Source organism: Psammomys obesus, unplaced genomic scaffold (genome assembly GCF_907164565.1).
Source record: "Psammomys obesus unplaced genomic scaffold, mPsaObe1.curated_primary_1811, whole genome shotgun sequence".
Taxonomy (NCBI): Eukaryota; Metazoa; Chordata; class Mammalia; order Rodentia; family Muridae; genus Psammomys; species Psammomys obesus.
Window position 1 is genome coordinate 2,357,455 of NW_026596158.1, and position 19,197 is coordinate 2,376,651.

General features: G+C 44.7%; 1 protein-coding gene and 1 long non-coding RNA gene across 2 annotated transcripts; one reads left to right on the forward strand and one right to left on the reverse strand.

Moving 5' to 3' along the window:
- Positions 1–3,009: 3,009 nt before the first annotated feature.
- On the reverse strand, positions 3,010–13,656 carry Znf146 (zinc finger protein 146). Its single transcript, XM_055594879.1, has 2 exons — positions 13,587–13,656; positions 3,010–5,801 (listed from the first exon to the last, which is right to left on the reverse strand). The coding sequence occupies exon 2, from the start codon at positions 5,171–5,173 to the stop codon at positions 4,295–4,297; it is 879 nt and encodes a 292-aa protein (XP_055450854.1). The 5' UTR covers positions 5,174–5,801; positions 13,587–13,656; the 3' UTR covers positions 3,010–4,294.
- Positions 13,657–14,120: 464 nt separating this feature from the next.
- On the forward strand, positions 14,121–18,876 carry LOC129667303 (uncharacterized). The gene is made up of 3 exons (XR_008718715.1): positions 14,121–15,461; positions 16,315–16,410; positions 17,345–18,876. It is a non-coding gene; the product is annotated as an uncharacterized LOC129667303 (long non-coding RNA).
- Positions 18,877–19,197: the final 321 nt, after the last annotated feature.

Here is a 19,197-nt window from a genome sequence, read left to right on the forward strand (position 1 = left end):
CACACACACACACACACACACACACACACACACACACACACACACACACACAATGTCCTTTAAAAATTTTTTAATGTGGGGGAAGGCTGGAGATGATGAAGCACTGAGTGCTTCTGCTCTTGATAGGACCATTCCCAGCTGCCCAAAACTTCGCCTCCACATTTCCCAACTGTTGGCAATTGCACACACATGCACATACGTAATGTGGAAAGGAAATTCAAAAATATTAAATAGTATCGGCCAGGAGAAACCAACCACGCAAACTCACTGAAGTGCAAATGAGACATGATCATTCGTGATCCCACATGACACAGGTCAGGGCACATGCACTCTTCCAAAGCCCAGCCCGCCCTCTGCTCCCGCACTGCCTACCTCACTCAGTAGATCCTATCTTAGCCAAATACTCCAGTCCAAACTTCACACTGAGTCACCTGAGGCTTCTAGCAAAGTATTTCATCTTTAATAGTAATTTTTGTTTTTGAAATTAGGTGTGTCCGTGTGGGCATGAGCAAGCTGAGTTGTAGATGTCAGATGAGGGCACAGAATCCCCCTGAAGTTGGAGTTGTAGGCAGTTGTGAATAGCATGACTTGGGTCCTCTTCCACAGCTCATCACTAGGCCAGACCCGTCCCATCTTCAGCTCACTACATTAATGGCAGCAATCACTTAACGTGCAATATGTAGCCGAGCACTGCTGAAGAATTCCATAAAGATTCAACCAAGCCTTTGAAGGGAGGCACTGGAGGTAACTATGGCACAAATAGTCTACCACAGATGAAAAGGACATCTAGCACTCACCTTTTTTCTCTCTTTTCTTTGAGAGAGGGTCTATGCAGCACTGGTTGTCCTGGAACTTGCTTGTCAACGAGGCTGGACTTGAACACACAACTTTTTCAATTTTTCAATAGTAACCTACACAGGTACAATCACACATTTTTGTCCTCTTGGTTTCTAAGCCATCTCTGAAAACTACAAATCCCTGGCCACATTAACTATGAAGACACCTGCTTGTTTTCCTCTGGACAAATGTGAAAGCTGGCTATTGCCAACAGAGCAATGGAGACCACCTTTCCTCCAAATACACTTGCCCCAGACATCTTCCCAGCCTCTCTTCTAACATAAGCTCAAAAGAGAATCCCAAAATTCTTACCAGGGAAATGGCTTATTTAAGTTTTGTTCGTAAAATTATTTAGAAATGCGACAAGTGAGATGGCTCAACAGGTAAAGGCATTTGCCACCAAGCTGGACGGCTTAAGTTGGATGCCTAGGACCCTCACAGTGGAATAAAACTGATCCATGCAAGTTGTCCTCTGACTACATGGTGAGAAGCACTGCACCTCGTATGTGCTGCTGGTCAGAGATTCTGCTCCTGTACTGTACTCACAGACCTAAAGGGAGACACAAACATGGGCTTTTCCCAAGCTTCTGATCCACTGCTGTAACACTATGGGAAGTCAAAATTTGATCTCTCCTAAGTATTTTATGTGCAAAGTTTTATTTTCAACACACACTATGTAAAATATGGAAATGACTGATACCAACACAGCAATCCCACAGATACACAGTTACACTGGTGGTTTCTAAAGTGGCTGATAGGCTCAGAATCCTTCAGAAACTTGTTAGCAAAGCATATACTCAGGACCCATCCAAGACTTAGTGAGTCACAAGATGGAGGACAGTGAAGCCCAGCACTGTCTACTAACCTACACTGAATATTAGGAAGGAGAGAATTAAGTTAAAAAGACCACACACACCCCCCCACATATATGGTCTACGAGTTGCTCTGGACTACAATTAACTTTGCATGACAGAGCCGGGTATGGCAGCGCATACTTGTAATCCTAGCACTCAGGAAGGCAGAGGGAGGTGGATCTCTGTGAGTTCGAGGCCAGCCACGTCTACAAAGTAAGACCAGGACAGCCAGGGCTACACAGAGAAACCCTGCTTAAAGAAAAGAAAACAAAACACAACAAACAAAACCCAGAAATCACACAGGTCTAGAAAACAGCTCTGTAGACAGAACATTCACCAGGCCCTGGGTTTAAACCCAGCACCACAAAAATCATGACCAGGAATTAATGTAAAACTCAAGAGACCAAATTTCATTGTGCTATCTGATATTGAAAGAACACCTTAAATTTTCAAGATATACATAGCTAAGCAGGGTGAGTAAAGGGGACAGAGATTTCATATTTTGAAAAACAAGGAATCACTTATGCATTTACACATACAATCACGGTTATGCCATCAAACAGTAAGAAAAGATACATGTAATGTAACCACATGAATGCACCTCAGTTTCAAAGGTTCTGAGATTAGCAGATGTAGATGCCAACATGTTAACATCTGATATATAGGGGGTGGGCAGCAAGATGGCTCAGCATATAAAGGAGCTTGTCATCAAGTCTAAGGACCTTAGTTTGGTCTTCTGGAACCCATATGGTGGAGGTAAAGAACTGAATCCCACGAGATTCCCCTCTCCTGGGGCACACTGGCATGCACACAACACAAAATGTAAAAAGCCCCTAGAGCTGGGAGCTAGCTGTCAATAAAGTCTTTGCCTTGTAAACAAAGGCCCTAGAGCCCATTCCCAAAAACCATGCTTGGAGAAAAAAAAAAAAAAAGCGCCAAGTGCCGTGCTGTACACTTGCAGTCCCAGCCTTGGTGGAGACAGACAGGCAGATCCCTGGCCGTGCTGTCAGCCAGGCTTCATTCCAGGCCAGGGAGAGGCAGGCAGAGGCTGGGCTCTGGCTTCCATAGACATGCAATCTGCATACAATCCACACCACCCCCACCCACAAGTTAATATTCTGTACCCACGACCCCTGGAGAAAAGAAAGTGACTGCTGACCAGTGGGAAAAATGAAACACTCTGCATGGGAAATGGTGCCCATGCAACTAAACTTAAAATTCAATGAAATTCCTAAGTTCAAATATCTTGCAAAATATTAGAAATCTAGATTGAGGCCATATGCAACATAGTAAAATAAAGTTAAAAGATTTAAGAATATGCCGTCATTTTAAATTTTAATAAAATAGATAATTTCATTACACAGAGTGCCAAGTCCGTCCACTCATTGTTAAAAGTTTTAGAAATATCTTCTATAAAAGCTTAGTATTTGATTGGGAATTAATCGACTATAACATTTCTACAAGTACAGAGTTCCCACCTTTACCGCCATTCTTATTTTGAAAAATACAGAAAAAGTACAAAAAATAGGACATGATATCCATTATAACACAACTGAAAATTAGCCAGTATCTTATATAGTTACTTGCAGTTTTTAAGAGAATGAATGCTTATAAAAAGCTGAAGCCCTCCCCAGCCCCTCCCACGCTCACCCTCCTCCCTCCTCACTTACGCTGGCGTTGGTCTGCACCCTTCTGATGCATCGCAGACATTTACAGACATGTGTGTATCTATACCATAATACGCTGAGTTTCAAGAAGGAACATTTCGCCTGGCAGAAAGTCACTGTACTGTGTGCATCATTCTGAAACTCTGCCCACGTTACGTCCAGACCCCGTCCAGTTACGCACACTTCATCTGCTGCAGCTGCCAGGTGTCTGCACAGCAGTCCACCTAAAATTTTCTCTTCCCTTCCTAACAGGCAATTCAGTTCTGGTATTTGGCTACTCTAAATTAAGACATGGTACATTTCCTGGTACTAACCTCCTGAGCATAAATGCTCATGAGCAGTTTTAAGTATTTTTAAATATTACAAGGAATGTTTTCCCACCCAGTGTCAACCTTGCACAATGTGGAGCGTCTGTAGCTCTGCTTTCATATCCATATAGTTTACTTTTAGTCTTGTTTACAGTCCGTGTGTAAGTTTCCTCCTCAGAGAACAGTTTACACCCAAGCATAGTCTTGGTGCTCAGCTGAAGCAATTCTTTTCATACTCTAGATCCTGGGAAATGCATAGTTATCATTCTATAATGTCTGTCCTCTTAAAATCACATAATTTAGCTTTGTTTCTTCTAAACAGCTTACTTATTAGACTGGAGAAGAGCTCCAGATCTATGCTGATAGCAGTAACATGCCTGTTTTCCATTCTCAATTGTAGATTAACTGTTTAAAGTTTCAGCATTGTTTTCTTCTGTTATGGTTGTTGAGTGCAGGCTTTCAATCATACAAACTTCCTTCCCTTCAGTATGAATTCTTCGGTGTTCATGACATTTTATGTTAAATATTGGGCTGATTTATAATTCTTAGCCTCAGAATAGAGATGATGCACTATGGCGTGTAAATCCTTAATGAACACTTGCCCATACTGAAGGTATTCACAGACCGCTTAATGAGTATGGATTTTCTGGTGTCTAATGTGGTGAGACTTCTGGCTGAAAGCCTTTCCACACTCACTACATTGATAAGGCTTTTTACCTGTGTGTATTCTCAAATGCAGGGCCAGGGTTGAGAACTGAGAAAAGGCCTTCCCACATTCATTACAACCATAGGGTTTCTCACCTGTATGGCTCCTCACATGCACTGTTAGAGATGAACTCTGAGAGAAGGCTTTTCCACACACATTGCATTCATAAGGTTTATCACCTGAATGAATTCTCACATGCACAATAAGTGATGTTCGCTGAGAGAAGGCTTTTCCACATTCATTGCATTCATAGGGTTTCTCTCCAGTGTGAATGTTTTGATGCTTTATGAGGTACTTTTTTTGGCCAAACGCTGTTCCACATTCATTACATTTAAAGGGCTTCTCACCAATATGAATTTTCTCATGCTCAGTAAGATTTGATTTGCCACTAAAGGTTTTCCCACACTCCTTACATATGAAGGGCTTCTCTCCTGTGTGAGTTCTCTGATGTCTGATGAGGTTTGACTTCTGAATGAAAGCTTTCCCACAATCTTTGCACTCAAAAGGTTTCTCTCCAGTGTGAATTTTCTGATGGGTAAGCAAGTTTTCCTTCTGGCTAAAGGACTTTCCACAATCATTACACTCAAAAAGCTTCTCTCCAGTGTGAGTGTTCTGATGCTTAATGACATACTGTTTTTGGCTAAAGGCTTTTCCACATTCGTTACATTCAAAAGGCTTCTCTCTATTATGAAAATGCTCATGCTCGGTAAGATTTGATTTGTGGCTGAAGAGTTTCCCACATACTTTACAGGCAAAGGGGCTTCCCCCACTTAAAATTAACTGCTGACTGAGGTGTGACATCTGAATGGAAGCTTTATCACATTCACAAGGCTTATCTCCAATATGAAATTTTTGATGAATGAAGGCTTACTCTTAGCTGAGGATATTTCCACATCTCTTAAAGTTCTAAGGCTTCTGTGTCTAACTTCTCATTCAAATGCAGAGTAAGGGACAAAGAATAAGAAACAAACCTTTCTTCCCAGTGTAAGTTTTACTAACAGTCAATGTTGTTTTTGCAAATTTCACTTCTTTTTCTCCACCATGAATTTTCTGATGTTGAGAGAGCTGTCATCTAGCTAATGGCTTTTCAATATTCCTGAGAAACACGGGGCTTCCTCTCAGCATGACTTCTACGTGCAGTGAGATGGGACACTTAGGCAAACGCTTCCCCGTGTTTGGTAAGTTCACAGGCTTTTCCTCTAGGCTGCTTGCTCCACTAATGAGGCAGTTTTTAAACTGCAGGCATTTCCACACTGGAGTCTACTTATAGAAATTCCTACCAGGAGAGTAGAGTATGTAGAGGATTTCCAAACTGTGTAACGCGGATGATTCTTTCCCATACAACTTTCTGTTTAAATCTAAACTGGGTTTCGAGCTCAAAGCTTGAAGCTTTGAAAAATGTATTGCCTTTTAAAAAGCGAAGTCTCTTCTGAAAAAAGAAAAGAAAAAGTCTGTGAGCAGAGAAAAGATTATTCCAATTTTCTTGCATTCACCACTTCCCTTGGTGGACTCAGCTGACCGCCCAAGCTTGGTGGCACTCTGTACTTGCCACTTCTCAGATGCTTCTGCAACAGATCACAAAGAACTATTTAAAGGAACACGGGTAATGCATAGCAGGCGCTGAGCAAACACCACCCATAGCTTGGTTACCATTAGTTAGCTTTCATAGTACGGAAGTGCAGGTTTCCAAGAGAGGGAAGCAACCCATAATCATAGCCAGCGTAACAACCACCAACATGGGAAGACAGCGGCACTCAGACCTCGGTGCTAACCAACAGCCGTCTAACTGTCGAACTTAAGTAAGGCCTGCTCACCAGGACAGAAATAATGTCTGGTACCGGACACCCAGCCAACTACCTGCTAAGAGGAAACCCTACCCCTGCCGCTCTCCTAAACCAGCCTCATTTCTAACCACACTCTATGCTGATCCTTATATCCATTTAGGTGTGGCTTTCACCCCTCACCAAAAAAGCTTCTCTTTACAATAGACGGAGACCACCACAGAAATGGTCACACACCAACCACAACTGGTCAAAATGCAGACAGAGAACAAATGACTGTGCCCCAATAGACACAACCCTTGCCCCTCATCACGGAAGAGGGGGTGGAAAGACAGTAAGAGACACAGGACCAGGAAAAATGTGAGACTGTGTCTCCTAGAATTGACAGGGAATCTTTCTTTACCTTTGATACTCAACAATATGAGCTCCCAAAACAGCACTTGAGCAAGCAGAACACCAACAGACAATGCTAGCATGGAAGTACTACAGGCAACTAAGGAATGCTGAGAAGAGGAAAATAGTCATCCCCAGGGATAAGCCCTTTCATTGGCTATCCAATTCCAATTAGTCACCCCTGAAATCACATACATACAAGAAACACTAGATGAACTGAGCACATACATACATATAAAAGAGGCCATGAATCTGAGAGGGAGCAGGGGACAGGAAATGGGAGGGCTAAAGAAAGGGGAGAATTATATAATTTATTTTAATTTATACTTACTCCCTTATGGGCAATAAGTTTTCAGATTTTTACTATGTAGCTCACAGACATAATGTTTGTCTAACATTACTGAGGTTCTAAGTTAAACCCTCAGCCACGAAAACAAAACAAAACAAAACAAAACAAAAAACAAAAAAAAAAAAAAAAAACTTGCCAGGTTTGTGCACTCCATAACCCCAGCATTTGGAAGGTGGTGGTGGCAGGATGATAAACCTTTTTTTGCACAGTAAGTCCAAGACTACCCTGAGCCACAAGACACCCAGTCTCAAACAACAAACAAACAAACAAACAAAATACTGCTATGTATGGGGATTGTGCTAACAGAGATTAATTGTGATAGCTCATATCCCAGAATGAAAAAATTCTATGCAATCTATATCTCTAAAATTTGAGAAGAGAACCATTAGAGAGAAAATCCGAGCTTAAAAAAAAAACATATTCATGAGTATATGCTTGAAAAAAATAAGTTTTTTTCTAGTTAAGAAACCAGTAAATTGAATAACATTGAGAAATTATTCAACAAGATAAAATGACTACACAAAAATAACTATCACTCAGCTAACACAAGTTGATAGAGAATAATTTGCAGGAGCTGGTTCTTCTCTGGATGGAACTCAGGTTGTTAGGCTTGGTGGCAAGTGCCTTTACCCAGGATCTATCTCACTTTTCAAAAGCATAAATCATATGGTAGTTGTTCAAAGCATAATGGATTTATCTGAGGAAGCTTATAAAATGTAGTTACCAAGAACATGCAAATGTCAAAAAAAGCAAACTGGTTTGTACTACAAAACAGAAGAAATTGAAGGGACTCAAGTATCTTAAAAAAAAAAAAAATGGAATGAAGGATGGTGAAAGAAAAGATTGTACAAAGAACACTCAAACTCTAAAGGGTCCTGAGAGTGGTGGCACAGGCTTAGAGCCCCACAGCGTAGGAAGGTGGGGTGTGTAGAGGACTGAGCGTTCTAGGTCATCCTGGGTGTGTAAGTAAACTTGAGGTCAGCCAGGGTTACATGCTACTGTTTCCAAAAAGGCAATTAAAAGTGTGAGGAACAGAGCTGAATGGTGGTGCACACCTTTAATCCCAGCACTTGGGGAGGCAGAGGTAGGTGGACCTCTGAGTTCAAGCCCAGCCTGGTCTACAGATTTCTAGAACAGCCAGAGCTACACAGAGAAACCTGTGGGGATGGGGGTGGGTGGGGGGTGGGGTGGGAGTGTGCCGTAAGGACTGAACTGGTAAAAGGCAGACAAAACATTACATTTTAACTGATCAAGAACAGGATCTCGTTACTAAAAATGATAACTTACACTTGCCATTTGCTGGTAGAAGTTTAATGACAAATTCGTAGGATACATCAAGGAAATACAATAGTGGAGGGAAAAAAAACAAAAAGAAAAAAAGGATAAAACTGATTAAAGGAAATAAAGAACAGAAACTATTTTCTCTTCTTTCTTTCTTACTTCCTTTTGTTGTTGCTGTTCTGAGACAGGGTCTTGGCTGTGTAGTTCTGACTGACGCACAATTCTCTACGTAGACCATGGTAGCCTTGAAGTTACATGGATACTTTTGCCTTTGCCTCACACATGCTGGGATTATAGGCATGTGTCATCACAACCAGAAAATGTTTGGAAGGGGAGGGGAGGCAGGTTCTCATGTAGCCGAAGATGAACTCAAACTTGCTATGTAAGGGAGCTGGCTATTATCTCTGGGTCTTTCTGCCCCTGCCTTCTCAAACACAGGTTTGCAACACAATGTGTATCTAGTTTGAAAGGGCCCATTTGGTACTTTGTAGTGTGTTTTATTTTGTGTGCCTGATCCTTTAAAGAACTCTATATCCTTCAGTATCAGTTGGCTCTTAAAATTCTGGGAACAGGAGAGAATATAAAAAGCCAGCAGAGGGCTGGAGAGATGGCTCAGAGGTTAAGAACAATGACTGCTCTTCCAGAGGTCCTGAGTTCAATTCCCAGCAACCACATGGTGTCTCACAACCATCTATAATATCCTCTTGCAGACAGAACATTGTATGCATAATAAATAAACCTTAAAAAAAAAAAAGCCAGCAGAGGTGAGGGATTGACAAGGTCCAGCTGGCAGAATACAGGGTCAGAGAAGACAGCTGGTGCAGGAAGAAAGAAGAGAGACTAGGGCTAGAGAAGAGATTGAGCAGAGTGAAAATAGGACAGAGCTGAAAGTGAATTGAGCCAGCAGAGTAAGAAGAGAAGACAGTTGGCGACAGTTGAACCAGAAGAAGCTAAGCCAGAGAAGATATATATATATTTTTAAAGATTTATTTATTATTTATACAATATTCTGCCTGCATGTATGCCTACATACCAGAAGAGGGCACCAGATCTCATTATAGATGGTTGTGAGCCACCATGTGGTTGCTGGGAATTGAACTCAGGACCTTTGGAAGACCAGCCAGTGCTCCTAATCTCTGAGCCATCTCTCCAGCCCCAGAGAAGATATTTTTAAGAGACAGAAAAACCCATACAAAATAGCAAAAGTAGACAATAAAGAGCAAAAAAAGAAAACCATAAATCTACAGTACTTAACAGTGAATAAGCTCAATTCATTTAGCCTATGATTATGATCTTTTCTAAAAAATTATGTTTTGGGTTTTGCTGACAAAATGTCTCCCAGGTTAGACTTGAACTCCTGATTCTTTGAATCCTATGACATTTATCATGACCACTTATAACATAATCACATCACGTAACTCATGACATAATCAAAATAGAAAGAATAAATATTTTCAGAAAGTAACATGCTATTATTGAATAAACAGAACTCAGAATGACATGAAATGACCAAGAAATATGGGGACTGGTGAGATGGCTCAGTAGGGAAAGGGACCTACAGCCAAGCCTGATGACCTGAGTTTGGTCCCATGAATCTATACAGTGATAGAAGAGAACCAACTTCTTCAAGTTGTCCTCTGACCTCCACACCCATGCTGTGGTGCACATAACTGCACAAAGACACACAAAATCAAGACACCAAAACACAATCACAGAGGGCTGGGCCTACAGCTCAGCAGTGCTGCTCTTGCAAATATTAGACAAGGTATATTCCTGGGGGTAGGTTTTGAGGTTGCAAAGGCCCACACCAGGCCCAGGCTGGTGCACTGTCTGACTTTCTCTCTCTCTGCCGACATCTTGTGGATAGATCTAAGCTCTGAGCTGCTGCTCCAGCGTCACGCCTGTCTGTCTGCAGGAACACTCATAATCCTCACAGACGCACCCTCTGAAACTGTAAGCAAGCCCCCAACTACAAATGCTTTCTTTAATGAGTTGCCTTGGTCATGGTGTCTCTTCATGGCAATGGAAAAGTAACCAAGACAGAAACCATAATCCACACTGGACACGAAAAGCCTGAATCTTGACTAATATAAAAGCACAGGCAGCTGTTAATGTGACTCAGGGGCAGTGTTTGGCCTACCAGCTCTACAGTCAATCCCTAGCGCTATAATAATGACAACAATTCAGTGCAGCAGCTATTTACACTAAATTCTAAATAAACACAAGGATGTCCCCATCTCAGTATTATTTAATCTGAATAATAACACAGTATGCTAAGAATAAAGTACAGTGGTGCAAGCCTGTAACCCTAGCAGGCTGAGGCAGAGGCAGGGGGATCTCTGTGAATTTGAGGCCAGCCTGGTCTACAAAGTGAGTCCTGGAGAGCCAGGACTAAACCAAAAAAAATAAAAGTTAAAAGAAACTAAAAGTCTTCAAATATTCCAGTAACCATTACTTTATTCACTGTAGTAACTTAGAAGAAAAAACAGTTAGGGATAAATATTGCAAGACATTTCTCAAATGTTTAGAGCTTGTATGATCTGGAGCCTAAAAAGTAGGAAGAGTATAAATTCGAAGTCAGCCTGGGCTACACACATATTAGACTGTGTCTCATGTAATGGTGTAACAGTAATAAAGAAAGCCCATGTGAGGACACTTTAAAGGCTGCTGAAATGGCTTGTTATGCACAGCTGACAACCTAGGCGCAGCATCCGGAACTCACCCTCACGGAAGGAGAGCGCCAGTTTTAGAGCCGCGTCCTCTGACCCTCACAGGTGCATCATGGCACCTGTGTACTGAGCTACACACCATGCACACAGTAATATTTCTAAAAATGTAAACACTTAAGACTCCAAATGACATCCGGACAAAGCACATGCTCATGGACAGGAGTGTCTAACATAAAGATCGCTCTCTCTTCTGAACTATTTTATAATTTTAATACAATCTCAATAGCAATTTTTAGAGGGGCATCTCCTCCCCAGAATTAGACAAGCCAATCCTAAACTCTACATGAAAAACAAACAAACAAAAAAACCTAACAGACACCTAAACCTAATCCTAGCTACTCGTGGGTCTGAGGAGGAAAAGCCGGAGTATACCAGCATGCCTGGCTTATTATGTGCATGCTGGGGGTCTACATTAAGGCCCTCATGCTTGAACAGCAGGTACTTTACTGAAATGAACTAGCCATACAGCCCCTCTGTAGTTTCTGTACAAATAAAAATGAACCCACCTTAAGGCCTGAATGTATGTACCCTTGGGTAGGGACTCATCCTCTCCCATTTTCTAGGAATCTTAAATCAGACGATTAACTTTTCTACAAAGGAGTTACTGCATCCCTGCGAGTAAATTTTACTTTATCACTTGTAATTCTGCCAGATGCACCTCAATAAACACCCTATGAGGTTTTTAGCAACCCTTTGAAGACAATACCCAACAAATGTTATATGTGACTACTGTACAGACAATGAAGGGAAACTCTTCTTTGGCAAGTCCACATATGTGCTCTGGAATGTTGCCTTCCTTCCTGAGTGCCCTTTTTCCTCTTAACCCTTCAGATTTTTAAATCTATATTAAAAATATCTCAAGGACCACGGCTTGGTTGGAAGACTGCTTGCCAACATACAGAAAGCCATGGGTTCAATCCCTAGCACCACATAAATTGGCTGTGGTGGCACCACCCCTGTAATTCTGGAGCTCTGGAGGTAGACACAGAAGATCAGCCTGAGCTACTGGTATATAACCAGTTCAAAGCCAGCCTGTGCTAAATGATGCCCTGTCTCAAAACATTTTAATAAACTCCAAATCTGGAGCAGGCAAGATAGCTCATCAAATAAGGGTACTCGGTACCAAGCCTGAAATACTGACCTTAATCTTTTCTACCAATATAGTGGAAAGAGAACCAATTCCTCTGATTTCCATATGCATGATGTGTGCCATGTATCACTCAAGAGTGCACACGCGTTCAAATAAAGAGAGGAAAGGGAGAAATGGAACTAGCATACAATATCAAAAATAACAGAATATGTTCTAAGTTGACGCCAAAGGCTCGGTTATAGCTGAGTCACGGTTCCTGCAGGTGACGCAGAGCAATGGCTCTATTCCTGCATCAGCCGACAACGTGAACACGCTATACGCAGAGGAAGATCCATCGGCCTCTGCCTCCCAAGCGCTGGGATTAAAGGCGGGCACCACCACTGCCATCTTCAGCACCATTTAAAATAGCGGTTTTCTTCAATTTGTCTACCAGCCGGTAGCTTTTCATAAATGTGAAGGCAGCTGACTCGCAAATCTTATTTAGGTGCCCCGTTGCTTAACGTTTACCGTTAAAGGCCGAAGCTGGCCATGTCTTTAATGACCGAAATAGCAGGCAGTAGTTTTTTCCATATGCCACACAATTCAGAGCTGTACTAATGAAGGAGTTATGACTGCTATGATCCACCACCGCAACAGCTAAGTTTTCTTCAAAAAACAAGGAACTTGAGCCAGGGTGATGACCCAGAGTTAGGTAAGGGCGCCTCTTCCAAGCCTTTCAACCTGAATTCAACCCCCAGAGACAGAACCGACTCCAAGCTTGTCCTCAGACCTCCACACGGGCGCTGTGGTAAGCATGTCCAAGCAAATAAATGTAAATAAAATAATAATAATAATAATAATAATTCAACGAGGTACTGTGCCCAACCCAAATCTACATTAGGCTCCCTGATCCGGGGTTTTCCGTGGGACGTTGCTCCTCAAATGAAACGCGACTTTGCCTGGCAGCTCTATTATAAAGTACCTCAAAAATAAAAAGCGGAGTCTGAGGCAGGCACCCCCGGAACAAACAAACAAACAAACAAAACCAACTGTTTCTTAACTAAGAAATGTCAGAGTCATCTGTGTTCTACCCCCATTCACAAACGACCGCGTTCTGGTACAAACAAACACGTTTTATTAAGGTCCACCACGCAAACCGCGGACTTCAACTGCCTGCCCTCTCAGACTCGACACCGACACAGCCGGCTTCCGAGCGGTTCGTCCTCAGCCTCCCCGCACCCCGTCTCCGGCCTCCAAACCAGACGGACGCCCTCCGGGAAGATGGCCCCGTCACAATTCATCAGCACTTTCGACACGGGGCCTACCGCGCAGACGCGGCGCCTCGGCCGTGGCCTCCTCCTCCGCGGAGCACAGCCGCCCCTGACCCACCCACGCCCAGCCTCACACCGGTCCGACGACTCCTCACAACGGGGCCGGGCTCTGCGGTGCAACGCGGCCTCGGCCGCTCCAGGGCACCCCGGAGCCCCCGCCCCTCACCAAGGCCCGACGCTCCTAAGCCCCCTCCCCCGGGCCCCGCGCCGCGCCACCAAAGACGGGAACCGCTCCCCTCCGACCCTCCCGGCCCCACCGACCCGGGACGCCCAGATCCCACCTCCTACTTCGGCGCCACGTGGACCCAGAGGCCGCGCTGACCCGCGGACAAAGACCAAAATGTCCACTCACTGCCCTGCGTCTGCGCAATCAGGCGGCGAGCGAGCACTCCCAGAAGTCCCCGCGACGCTCCCGGGCTCCTTCAGGCTATCTCTCCGCAACGCCGCTTTGGCGGCCGTGGACTACATTTCCCACAAGGCACTGCGGGCCGTTTCCCTTCCTTCCACGCGCAGACTCTTGATTAGGGGTTTCTTTGGGGAGGCTGTCGTCACTCGGACCCAAATAAGCTCTCATGGTGGGATGTTTGGAGTGTGGACTTACTCTTTTGATAATCCGCTGGCGCCGTCTCAACAAATAGCCCGAACTCAGACTCCAACGTAAGAGGACGCCATCTTGACTACAGCTGGTGTGGCTCTGAACTACGCTTCCCAGAGTCCATAGCGAGCTGACATTGCATCCCAACTTGGTGAAATCTTTAGCCTTTGCAGAGTGGGATGCGCGCGCGTTCTGCGGAGGCCGAAGGCGAGGGGTCTGGGAGTCCTGGGCGGGGACTGGGCGTGTCCCTTGCCTTGGGGCTGTGCTTGTAGGAGCGAGAGGGATGGGGCTGCGGGATTCTAAATATGATTTTTATTGCGACTGTGGGACTGGTTGAGTGCTTGTAAAGTGTGCTGTTGTGATCACCCGTTTCCAACGTGTATATCTGGTGGTTGCTGTGCAGGTGTAATGTGATGTGTGTTGTGGTTCCGGGATGTTGTGATTGTGAAAGCGATTTCTTTCGGTAGCCTTTATCCCTGGGGGTGTGCCTATAGTTCTGTTTGTGTCTCTGGGTTCGGTGACCTTGCGTAGTACTGTGTGCGGCGTTCTGTGTCCGTGACTCTGCATCGGCGCTGCGTGGGTATCCTTGCTGTGTTCCTCGGGGGGAAGGGGAGGGGCGGGAAAGTGCTTTGTGACAGTGTGTGACGCTGTGTGCGCGCGGGTGTGGACCATCTTTGCTCATGAGTGAATGTTCAGTTACGGTTGGATGATGCAGAGGACTGTGCTCCTCCGTGTGTGAGTGTGACTGTGTAGGGGGTCCTGTAGGGGTGTTAGTAATGGACCCGGGAAGTGACAGGATAGCTGATTGTTGCCTGTGTCCTTGTGGGTCTCAGGAGTGGCTGAATGAAGCTAAACGCCGGTGTACACAGCCCTGTAATCCCACCATTTAGTCTCCTGAGGCAGGAGGATCTCAAAATCAAGGCCAGCCGGAGATACGTTGCAAAACTGTGTCTAAAAAAAAAAAAAGAAAGGTGGCTGGTTGCTGGAGAGATGCCTAAGGGTGTAAAGTTTTTGTGGCACAAGCATGAGGCTCTGAGCTTGGATCTCCAAAGTCAGTTGTCGTGGTGTGTTTGTGTAGGATCCGGAGACAGTCTCCAAAAGCTCTCAGGTAAACTAGCCTGGAGTATGTCGCAGTGATTCGACCACAAAGTCAAGAGCTAGCACCAGCGTTCAAGTCTTCATGTGCCTGAATATGTGCACACACACAAAGATAAGTACATGTTTTTCGGGCTGGAGAGATGGCTCAGACGTTAAGAACACTGTCTGCTCTTCCCCAGGTCCTGAGTTCAATTCCCAGCAACCACATGGTGGCTCACAACCATCTATCATGAGATCTGTTGCCCTCTTCTGGTGTGGAGGTGTACATGCAGGCAGAACATTGTATACATAATAAATCTTTAAAATCTATATCCACTCCTAAAAAGGGGAAAGTGTTGGTGTGCAGTTTCGACATTAATGTCTTGCAGTAGCCAAGTGTGTCAATGATGTGGCTCTACTGTGAAGAGCCTGTGAAGTTTGAGCAGATTCTGGCCCTGGACAGCAGTGACCTCAGCTTTACAAGGTGACACTGAGCTTAGACGGAACACTAACCTGCTCTGACTTCTGTCCCCTGTATAGTAGCCTAGAGAGACAGCTATTCATAACTGCCCTGGTCACGCATGATTCTTTTCTTCTATCCCTTTTCTAAAACGGTGATGATGAGCTGGGTCTATAGCTCAGTGGTTGGCTATTGAACATCCAAAAGGCAGTTCAAAGTTCATCAGGTTTTTTGTTTGGTTTTGTTTTGGGGGTTTTTGAGACAGGGTTTCTCTGTGTAGCCTGGCTGTCCTGGAACTAGTTCTGTAGATAAGGCTGGCCTCAAACTTACAGAGATTGCTTTCCTCTGCCTCTGGAATGCTGGGATCAAAGGTGCGCACCACCACTGCCCAGCTCCGCAAAACTCTCGCTTCTGTGAGCATGCTTCTAACAGAATCACCTCACCACCCCCAAAAAACTTCCAGTATTTATCCCAAGAGTGCAAGCTGGGTGTTCTGAAGAGATCTTGAAAGGCTCTTTTGCATCCCTATGTGTGTTAAATTTTTTAGAAATGAAAATGTTACAAAATAGGATCTCCTTTTTCTTTCTTTCTTTTTTTTTTGGGGGGGTGGTTTTGTTTCTTTGTTCTGTTTGTGTGGAACTCTGCTGGATGAGGCTGACGTGTGACATTGGTGTTTTGGCTGCATGTATGTCTGTATGAGGGTGTTTGGTCCCCCGGAACTGGAGTTACAATTTTGAGCTGCGTGTGGGTTCTGGGACTCAAACCCAGATTTTCTGGAAGAGCAGCCAGTGATTTGAAGTGCTAAGGCGTCTCTCCAGCCACCAGAGTGTGAAGTTTAAACAGTCTTATCATGCCTCATTTCTTTTCCCATAAACAGGACTTGTCATTTCTAAGCCAGATGTCATCTTCTTATTGGAGCAAGGGAAAGAAACATGGATGGTTACAAATTATATGACAAGACCTTGGCATCCAGGTGGGTAAGACCTGGTCTGGCTGGAGAGGTCAGAGGGTTAACAGTACAGTGTTGATAGCTGTGACCTGAATGACTGTCCAGAAGCTCTCATGTAGTGACAATTTTGGAAGTTGGTTTCTTAAAAAAAAACAAACACACACACACACAGAAATAGGGCTGGAGAGATGGCTCAGAGGTTAAGAACGCTGGCTGTTTTTCCAAAGGTCCTGAGTTCAAGTTCCAGCAACCACATGGTGGCCCACAACCATCTATCATGAGATCTGGTGCTCTCTTCTGGTGTGTGGGTGTACATGCAGACAGAACACTCTATACATAATAAATAAATAAATAATCTATAAAAACACACACAGAAATATTATAAGAATATGTTTTGGTTTTAATCCCAGGTGTGGGGATATGGGACATAGCTGACTGGTTTGCCTGGTGCTCTGCAGGAGAGTAACTCTGCCAGCTGCAGATAGCTTCTGAGATTGGGTGACACGGGAATGCTGGGGACTTTCACGAGTATAAATGCTAGGGCTCGGAGAGGTGCGTCGGTGGTTGGTGGTCCTTCAGGGCGTTGGTTGCCTTTTGTTAGTAGTCTTGCTCAAAGAAGAAACAAGAAAAAGAAATTAGATTCAGAGATCTCTCTCTCTCTCTTTCTCTCTCCTCTCTCTCTATCTTTCTCTCCTATCTTGTGATGGAGGTGAAATCGGGGAGGATAAAGGGTGGAAAAAAGACCTGCAAAGTAGCAAAAGCCCAGGCCCAGCTCCTCTACTGCCCGATCTGGCCTCGCAGACACATTTGCCGTATTTGTGCTTTCTAGCAGCTGCTCAGTATTTGAGACATATTAAGCCATCAGGATTTTTATGATGAAAGTTGTCACTTTATTTCCATATTTTCTCTGGTGTTTTTATCTCTCATGGTGAAAACAACTTGTACTTGTTTCCCCTAGTTTTCAGACTTGGAGTCAAAGTACAACAGAGTTCCACAGAAAGGCCTTTTGAAACAGTCGTTCAGACGGGAGTGGTGAGACGCTGCTTTCCACACCAGGACTGTGAGGATAGCTGGGAGTGCAGAGACCGGCTTGAGAGACAGCGAGCAAGCCGGGGGTGTCGTTTCCAGCGTGTGGGAATCACCGGGGAAGGCATGCCTACTTTCGGTGTCACCCGTCTGTCACCCTGCTACAGCAGAGCAACACAACTGTTGACACACTGACTGAATGTAGTGACGGCTGTGGCTCACGCTGGTGAGAAGCCCTCTGAACGGAAGGCCTGTGGGAAGGCCTTTAGTCGCAGTTCATACCTCACTCAACGTCAGAGAATCCGCACAGGTGGCAGGCCTTATGGCTGTAAGGAGGGTGGGAAGGCCTTTATTCGTGCTCCCCAGTGGACTCATCATCAGAGCATTCATACCTAGGAGAAACCCTACAGATGTAGGGAGTGTGGAACGGCTTATAGTTGAAGCTCACAACTTACTGAACATGAGAGAATTCACCCCGGTATTGAGCCATACGAACGTAAAGAATGTGGGCAGGCCTTCATCCACGGCTCACAGCTCATTGACCACTACCACCTCCACACTGACTGGAGTTCTCAACATCAGTAGACAGGCCTTTAATCGAAGGTCGCATCTGGCCAGAGTTACGTCGCCCCCAATGTAACTAATGCTGGGAAAACTTCATTCGTCTCTGCTGTTACGGGATATCAGAAAACTCGATGCCAGCAAAAAGGTCCAATGAGTGCAGGATTCCTTTGGCTTCATTCTCTGGTTACCAGGCGTCAGCAAACCTGTGCTAAAAATAACTTCATATGAACGTAGAAAAGGCTTTTGTTACCTATCAAAATATGTTCAACTCCTGAGGATCCCAAGTAGACAGTGAACCAATTAAAAGTGACTGGTTTGGTGTACTGAGGAACCGAGGTCCTTTAGGAGGGTGTGGCATAGACCTTGAGGTTCTTCCTCCGCTGGTTACCGAATGTCACTGAACGTACTATGCAGTTTTGTCCCTCCTTGTCTCCTACTTCTTTTTATTTTGTTTTCAAGACAGAATTTAATGTAACCTCGGCTGATCTCAACATTATTACATGGCTGAAGATGGCTTTGATCTCCCGAGCCTCCCAAATTCTGAGATACAGGCTTGCACCACTATGCCCAACTCATTTCTTTTTAGACTCTTTCATTTTGGGTTTCTTATGCCTCTTCTTCCCTTCTGCACCCCAATCCCTTCCAACATCTCAACGCCGGGTAGGAGGGAAAAAAGGTTGGTAGGGAGCAGGGCAGAGTTCTCTTAGGCTGCTTCCTGCTGGTTAGGGTTGTCGGGGCTAACCAGTCCAGTCTTCATTGCAGGATAACTCCAGTTTCTCATCCAGCTGCACCCACAGCAACCAGGAGCAGCTGGGCTGAGGTGTGCCGGGGAAGCGCCAGCAGCCGCCTTCTCCCTCAGAGCCCGCTCAACACTCTGGGCCCTGGCATTTATTCCCTCTCCAGAGTCCTCAGTTAAAGCATCTGCAGCCGCAAAGAGCCCTTTTCAGAGCCCGTATGAGGCAAATAGTCTGCTGCTGTGGACCACATCCCACACCTGGGACCAAAACAAAACACGTTTACATCCACAAAGCTTAGGAAGCTGTAGAAGACTTCCCTGTTGGAAGTTAACATGTATCTCCACCCCTGGTGTCTTCGGCAGTTGGCAGTTACGCTTTAGACACTCACCCGGATGACGAGGCACACACCTTCAATCCTAGCACCCTGAAGGCAGAAGCAATGGGTCCAGGCCAGCCACGGCTACGAACTGTGACCCTGACTCTA

What these genes read in the sequence shown, in the direction of transcription:
- Znf146 (XM_055594879.1), bottom strand. Translation starts at nt 5,173, where the DNA reads ATGTCACACCTCAGTCAGCAGTTAATTTTAAGTGGGGGAAGCCCCTTT.